The sequence below is a fragment of the Haliotis cracherodii genome, unplaced genomic scaffold (genome assembly GCF_022045235.1).
Source record: "Haliotis cracherodii isolate W230 unplaced genomic scaffold, xgHalCrac1.p SCAF_10, whole genome shotgun sequence".
In the NCBI taxonomy this organism is placed as follows: domain Eukaryota; kingdom Metazoa; phylum Mollusca; class Gastropoda; order Lepetellida; family Haliotidae; genus Haliotis; species Haliotis cracherodii.
Window position 1 is genome coordinate 2,119,790 of NW_027266265.1, and position 8,761 is coordinate 2,128,550.

The window sequence follows — 8,761 nt, forward strand, 5'->3', positions numbered from 1 at the left end:
GTTGGCTGAACAAAGTATTGTTTTTTCCGTTTATGCTTAAACCGAATAAACCTAAAACCATATATAACCCCCACAGCCACAAAGTCAGCGGTCTTACCAACTCAGCCACAGACTTTGGGTGACAACTAACGCCGCACTCAGCAATATTTAACTTATATGACGGCGGTCAGTAAATCATCGAGTCTTGACCAGTGCTTGATATCATGAGCATCGAGCCACGCAATTGGGATACAATGACATGCATCAACCAAGTCAGTCAACTTGACCAACCGATTCCGTTAGTCGCCTCTTACGACAAGCATAGTCGCTTTTTACGGCAAACATGGGTGTCAGTGTGTCAGTGTGTATTGTACAAGTGAACCTCGGGCATATCTGCAGCATGGAATTGTAACACAATCTGCAGCAGATGGATCCTCCATTCTTCTATGATCAGTACCGTGGAGCCATTCACCACTGTAGCTGTTTGTAGTGGTGATGTCGCCGGTTCCGTTTCCCTTTAATTAGACTGCCTCCGTGGTCCAGTGGTAGAGCATCCGCCGCGTCATACTATAAGACGTTAAAAGATGGTACTTGTTGTTACCATGTCTGGCGCTCGGCATTAAAGGGTTAAAACAAGGACTGGTCGGCTTGGAGTCAGTAAAATGTGTCTGAGTGGGGTATTCACGTTAAACTGCGGCATCGTATCTCAGTGTGCTGGCACTATAAATCGGCATCAGTCCGGACCAGTACAAGCAGACACACACACACACACACACACACACATACACACATCGCTATATAAGTGCAATAATCTTGGACGCGACGTCAAACCCAATTTCACCCATCTTATCATTAATTTCTCCCGCTCATGACCTTGGTATCAACAACCAATCAAAATGCCTCTCCTGAACCCCGAGTTCGGCACAAATTGTGGTCTCCTTCCCTGACGCAGTTAAGCGGATTACAAGACTCGTACAAATGACGTTTAACCTGGAAATGATATGTTCCTGAGAGCCAAGGGGTGTGAGGTTGCAAGAATTCCGACAAATCTGTCATGAAAAACAATGTATTTGATTGGTCTTGCGTATTTTTCGTCGTGTTATTCAAACCAGCCTCTAAACGAAGGTAGCGAATTGGTCGAGGGTATGCATCAAGCGAGATGCGACAGATGACAACATTCCTAAACATGCCGCCTCGAGGGTACAGACTCTTGATTAGATTAAATGTTCAATGGTACAAGTACGTTACGCCTGCGTTCATGTGTATGGATCCCCAGGTATTCTCCAACGCAAACACACAAGAAGACTTCAATAACAATATAGGGATGTATGCGGTTTTTATTGATCAATGCATTACAGAACGACCTTGACCTCCAGTTGACCGAGATCCTGAAAGAGGAAATGACACATTGAGTATATATAAAACTTTCCCTTGAAGTTTTAACGTTGTAATACTTCAAAAAGCAGACACTTTAACAACGAGACGCAGCTTGAAACAGCAATAATTGTCTTTGAACCAGTTCTTATGGCAATATTCTTCACGATATAGGGGCGGTCGGGCAGCCTAATGGTTAAAGCGTTCGATCATCACGCCGAAGACCCGGGCTCGATTCCCAACATGGGTACAATGTGTGAAGCCCATTTCTGGTGTCCCCCGCCGTGATATTGCTGGAATATTGCTAAAAGAGGCGTAAAACCATACTCACTCTTCAAGATATATAAAATACTATTATGGTAGATACAAACTGGCAAAGGCAACATGTGTTAAATGTTCGATGAAGCCAGTAGGCGTTTCGTTTGGTTGACTCACTGTGCACTTGTCTGGAAGCTTGTCTAACAGTCTGAAATAATCACAAGAAATCCTCAAAGCAAAGAGTTTGCAATTCAATAGGTATAGATATATAATACCTCTTTCTCGATTTACTGGTAGCTCACATGATTTATGCACAGGCACAGTAGGATTTGTAAAACTGTATTGAAGATCAATATTATAGATGAATTGTATATGTTTGTTTGTTTATTTGTTTGTTGTTTAACGCCACACTTTATGTGTATGCCCAGTGTATGAGTTAAGAGCCAAATATTTAGATAACTGTTTCTACGACAATCCAAATGTCCACAAATTTGGTACATCATGCGATTGTTCATCAGAAACTAATCTATGCATAGATATCGTGATACAATGAATAAAGATTGGTGTGTACTGTCTGTACATGCAACGTGTTTGTGTGTGCTGATTCAAGTATGTATTTAGTTTAATGCCGCACTCAGCAATAGTCCAGCTATATGACGGCGGTCTGTAAATAATAGAGTCAGGACAAGACAATCCAGTGATTGATATCATGAGCATCGATCCACGCATTTGGGATCGATGACATGCATCAACCAAGTCAGCGAGCCTGACCACCCGATCCCGTTAGTCGCTTCTTACTACAAGGATAGTCGCCTGATACGGAAAGCATGGGTGGCTGACGACCTATTCTACGGATGAACTTTGATTCTTGGCCTACACCCTCAACGTTGTATGTCTGCTTGCTCAAAACGTATGAACTTAGCAGCCTAGCAATGGTCGCATATTATGATACTCCGTCAATACCTCATCCTTCTCGAAGACTGTAGGAACAGTTTGAGACAGACCAAGCTAAAACGTTTATCAATATATCAAAGTAAACTTGTTACCTTTACAATCAGGCATCAGACACTTGGCTGTTCTCATCTCAAGTGGTTGTCCGGCACAGCCGTTGTTTACGCTACATGTGCGGCGTCGCATCTGATACAGGGAACCCACCCCACACGTCACGGAGCACGGTCGGGATACGGCCCAGCAGGACCACTCTGTCCAGTTGGCATCGCATTCTGAATAATACAATACGCACCATGAATCGTCTTACTGACATAATATCCAAAGTAGAACAAGCATTTTACGATCATAAGTTATGTATACACATACTAAGGACAGAGATCGGGAAGTTGGGTACTTTGTGTAAATGCTTCAAGATGTACAATTTCTATATTCAGGACAGTGCATCAAAATATATCGGCTGGCATAGTGTATTTGCATTTGTGGTGAGGAGGAGTATGTTGAATACCTGGATTCAGTGAATTTTGTTTGTTTGTTTACATCATGTTTAACGCCGCACTAAGCAAAAGCTATATGACGTCATGGCTGTCTGTAAATAATCGAGTCTGGACCAAACAATCCAGTGACTGTCATCGTATTGTTTTCAGTTTGGTTTGTTGTTTAACGCCACAGTCAGCAATATTCCAGCTATATGACGGCGGTCTGTAATTAATCGAGTCTGGACAATCCAGTGATTGACATCATGAACATCGACCCACGCAATTGGGATCGATGGCATGCATCAACCAAGTCAGCGAGCCTGACCACCCGATCCCGTTAGTCGCCTTTTACGACAAGCATAGTCACCTTTTACGGCAGCATCGGTTGCTGACGACCTATTCTACCCCGGAATCTTCACGGGTCGACACCGTATTGGGATATGATGACATACATCAATCAAGTCAGTGAATCTTAGCAACCGACTCCGTCAGTCGCCTCAAACGACAAGCACGGGAAGACAAATCCTTGGCCGGATCTTCACGCGATGGCTTTTGGGAGCAATTGTAACGTGGGGTTGTCGATATAAGGTGACAAGATCAGTATATACCGATGATGTTAATTGGAGATGTTAACAGCAAGTGTGAACGGATTAATCACGTCCAAGTTGTTGTGGGTCATTGGTAATGTCAAAAGTCACAAGTAGGGGAATACCCCTAGTAAGTATTGTTTGGACAATGTTACCTGGTTCAGCGGTTGTCGTATTTAGATCAGGTGTCGCTGTCGATATAGCAGTGGTTGTATTGCTAGGTTCTGTAGTTGAAGGACTCGTTGTTGAGGTCGAGACCTCCGTTGTTGTTGTCGAGACCTTCGTTGTTGTTGTCGAGACCTTCGTTGTTGTTGTCGAGACCTCCGCTGTTGTCGTAGGTAGCTCTGTGGTTGTCGTCGTGCAGTCTGTCGGACAGGACACTGTTCTGCTGTCCGACGTTATGCAGTTCACTCTGAGGGGATCTCCAAAGTTACTACAGGTTCTTGTCCGTGTGTCTGTTCTGAAACGACTGTCACATGATCCTCCGCACGTACCCTCCACCCAGGCCGACCAATCCCCTGGAACTGCAAGGGGTTACCACATGGGAATTCACATAATGCTTTATTCCAGTTAAATCTAAGTTTGATTCATCTAAAACAACTGTTCGTAAAACGCTCCCACATCTGGAGGCGAAATTCAAGGCGCCGCTCATCATTTTGTATACGAGATATGCAAAATTAAATTTACATGTGCCTCGATATTAAATATCAATGTGCCTGTTTGTGTCATAAAACTATGACGTATTCGCAGTTGTTGACATTTATCATTGATAAAAGTGTTTGCGGCAATCTGGGTGCCCATATGTTGTGTTTGTGTCAGAAATGTATTGCTCTATTCAACAGGAATATATCGTGTAAGGCTTGCTATATTTATATTATAGGAGCTGATGAATTCATTTTCTCTGAGGTGACATTAACCCTTTCTTGCTCCGTTTGTTTGTTTGTTTGTTGTTTAATGCCGCGCTAAGCAATATTCCAGCTAAAAGACGGCGGTCTGGAAATAATCGAGTCTGGAACTGACAATTCAGAGATTGACATCATAACCATCGATCTACACTACTGGGTTACGATGCGATGCATCAACCAAGTCAGCGAGCATGACCACCCGATCCTACCTCTTACGACGAGCATAGTCGCCTTTTACGGCGAGCATGGGTTGCTGAAGACCTTACTTGCCCGGATCTTCACGGTTCCTGTAAACACCGATAGCTGTCATTGGCTTAGCTCTTGTGGCGCAATACCTGACCAGTTTAGCGATTGTAGAGGTTGTTTCTCCCACGAACACACACTTACTTTGTTTTGGCCCAAGCTCAAGCTCCAGCTCAAGCAACCACTTACCTTGATCATCGTCTGCGATGCTGAAGGTAAGGGAATCGAAGGTGCCTATGGTTCCAGAAGATGCGCTCTCAATAGTAACAGTGAACGCTTGAGATACCTCTGCGACCTGAATGGTATTGAGCACACCAATAAAAACGCTATCGTTTATATAAAATTTAGTGACATTGGCATTTCATTAAAACACAACGCCTGTATGTGGTGAATAGTATTTTCCAGCAACAATACCCATAAAATGTCGCTAAATATAACTCAACATAGGAGCTCAGGAACATCTTGTCAGCATATCATGTATCCGGATCCTTGTGATTTAGTTTTTGAAGAACATGATGAGAGTTAGATGCGTGTGTTGCCGTATCACACATAAACGCCGCACTCAGCAATATTCCAGCTATATGACGGCGGTCTTAAAATATTCGAATCTGGACCAGACAATCCAGTGACATCATGAGCATCAATCCACGTAATTGGGATACGGTGACATGCATTAATCAAGTCAGCGAGCCTGACCACCCGATCCCGTTAGTGGCTTTTCACAACAAGCATAGTCGCCTTTTACGGCACGCGAGGGTTGCTGACGGCCTATTCTAACCCGGATCTTCACGGGTCTCCTACTACTTTCACAAGTTAATAACAACGCAAATTGTGAGACCAGTAAAATGTACGAGAACTATTGGATTGTCTTTACATATAATATAATATTGTTTGTTGTTTAATGCCGCACTAAGCAATATTCCAGCTAAAAAACGGCGGTCTGTAAATAATCAAGTCTGGACCTGACAATTCAGAGATTGACATCATGACCATCGATCTACACTACTGGGTTACGTGCGATGCATCAACCAAATCAGCGAGCCTCACAACCCGATCCCGTTAGTCGCCTTTTACGGGAAGCATGGGTTGCTGAAGACTTATTCTATACTTCGGATCTTCAAGGGTCACAGTAATATAATAGTGACACGACATATGGGCTATGTTTTATAATCACTTGTACCTTTAACTCTTACGAGATAGAACACAATTTGATACAAAAGATTAAAATTGACATGACAGTAAACATTATAATGATATCATAGTTAAAGTTGACATGACAGTAAACTCTAAATGATATTAAAGGTTAATTGATACTTTAATGCATGTTTGAATACATTACCTTTTTTGCTGTGATTATGTTGTGCTCATTCGTCAATCTTTCAAAATGTGCTTACCGTGTCGTTGATAATTTCAACCGAGACAACAACTTCTGTCACATTTTCTGCAAACGCTGCAGAAAACGTCCCGACGAGGACGGGAACGGGATCCGTGGGGCTTGCTACGGTATAGGTGACATTTGATTCCTCGGTGCCACCTCCCCTACTGATTGTGACATTAACTTCACCTTGGCCTTCAATGATAGTTCCACTTGCGAAGTTAACCTCAAGATTGAACAGGGAGGCTGCAATACAAGAACCAGTATGTCATGTATCCTCGTTTGTGAAGTAAACCGTGAAGAAAGTTTACTTTACCTGGGTCATCAACAATTCCTTAAGTTTCCTTCATGTACAGGAAGGAGACGTGAAGTGGCCGTCATATAGCTTGAATATTGTTTAGTGCGGCGTTAAACAAGAAAAAAACATGAAATAGGGTTTACCCTAACACCGGTTTTATAGAGCCAGCAACTGAGATACCTTGCCGCATTTTAACAAGGATACCCTACTCGGACACAGTGTACCCAGCCGACAAGTCCTTGTGTTATGTACTTATGCCGAGCACCAGACAGGAAAACATCCATCTCCACGTTTTAACGTCTTTTGGTATACCGCGGGATCGAGCTCTGACCTTCGGCTCTCCTGGCAGGCGGGGCGGTGGGTGGTCTAGTGGTTAGAATGTTCGCTCGTTACGTCAGAGACCCGGGTTCGATTCCCCTCATGGGTACAATGTGTAAAGCCCATTTCTGGTATCCCCCGCCGTGACATTGCTGGATTATTGCCAAAAGCGTTGTAAAACCATACTTACACACTCACTTCGGGTGGGCTCTCTATCTAATACACCACAGAGACGGTTCAGGGTCAAAGTGGGTTGTAGTGAAAGATTTCACTTTTCTCGGGAAATGGCCCAGCTACCAGCAAAGGTGCAGAGGACTTGGGCACGCCAGAAACCTATGATTGTGGGTTCGAATCCCGGTTCGCCCCGATTATGTTTCTAGGTTTGTCAGCACCAGATCCGTGCTCGTGGGCTTCACCGAAGTGGTAAACGTCTGAGACCTGCATCACTTCGGGCTTTCCTCCCATGTTAAGCTGACACGCGGTGATATAACTGGAATACTGTTAAAAGCGGCGTTAAACCCAACTCACTCACTCACTGTAAACATTGATTAATTATTTAAGATATGATTGTATTCATGTTGAGTTGTAAGGACAACATAAAGCATCAATGTCAGAAACAGTCTCGATTATCCGTCATCGGGCGCAAAAGGCAATAGCAGTGGAAATTATGTGAATGGATCACTAATAATCAGCGATTCCACCAGGTATTTCTTAAAAGGGTTGGCATATCCTACCCTCCTACTAGCACTGGTCAATTTGTTGTTTAACGCCGCACTCAACAATGTTCCAGCTATATGACGGCGGTCTGTATGAAAATAATCGAGTCTGGACCCAACACTCCAGTGGGTACGGTGGCATGCGAGCCTGACCATCTGATCCTGTTAGTCGCCTCTTGCAACAAATATAGTCGCCTGGTTACGGCAAGCATGGGTTGCGGAAGACCTATTGTCACGGGTGGCGGTAACGCTGTAGTGGCAGACACATATGCAAGGACAGTCTTCCAGCTAAACCAGTGAGTTAGTGAGTGAGTATGGTTTTACGCCGCTTTTAGCAATATTCCAGCAATATCACGGCGGGGGACACCAGAAATGGGCTTTACACATTGTACCCATGTCGGGAATCGAACCCGGGTCTTCGCCGTGACGAGCGAACGCTATACCACCAGGCTACCCGACCGCCCCTCCAGCTAAACCAAGCATGGTGAAGGGACATACCTGAGCGTGCGGTATGGATCTGTAGTATCACGACGAGGAAGACCAGAAGATTCCCAGCTCCTGCGTTGGCCATATTTCTGTAAATCAATAAAAAAAAGTTATCAGAGTATTGTCCATATCCAGGGGCTGCGTCTTGAATAATCATAACACAAATGACAGACAGGAAGAGTTTCGCCGATTGAAAAACGCAAAAAGAAATATTTCTTCGCAACTCTTTTGCTTCATTGACATTCTCTGTGAAGATAAACCGGGTGTCTATAAAAACGTACATCATAAGTTTCGTACAAATAGATTGACAGTTCAGTTGCTACAGCACAAAATATTTTTACCAGTAGATTACGAAGAAATAAATATTTTGACACCCAACCACAATTAAATTTCAATTGATGGCGTTTTAAATTATCCCGACAGTTTTTAGAACTAATTAGACTACATGCAGCATATGATTCAATTACCCCTTCGTTTTAGCAAATGCATCAAGCACAAAAAAATAAAAAATAAAGAAATAGGCTGAAACTTTTCATTTTCATACAGAGAGCCCACGAACATATTTACCTTTTTCGTGGGAGCTTGATACAAAACTACGGTATACCTCTCGCCGGATATAGCTGTAGACTCAGGATGGTTGGTATATTATCCTCTTGTACGTGATACGTGTGTACAATTGATATATTCTACACGATGATCCTCGCGTAATGCGTTGTGATACAGTTAAGCTGGTGGCTTATTTTGATATATGGGCATTTATCGTTTGAGAGGTATATTGACAAGTGTGATTAATTA

General features: G+C 43.3%; 1 protein-coding gene across 1 annotated transcript; it reads right to left on the minus strand.

The window, feature by feature from the left end:
• Nucleotides 1-1,323: 1,323 nt before the first annotated feature.
• LOC139444583 (uncharacterized) lies at nucleotides 1,324-8,051 on the minus strand. Its single transcript, XM_071225481.1, has 6 exons — nucleotides 7,979-8,051; nucleotides 6,168-6,394; nucleotides 4,963-5,068; nucleotides 3,781-4,149; nucleotides 2,658-2,834; nucleotides 1,324-1,367 (listed from the first exon to the last, which is right to left on the minus strand). Exons 1-6 carry the CDS (start codon nucleotides 8,049-8,051, stop codon nucleotides 1,324-1,326), a joined length of 996 nt encoding a protein of 331 aa, XP_071081582.1.
• Nucleotides 8,052-8,761: the final 710 nt, after the last annotated feature.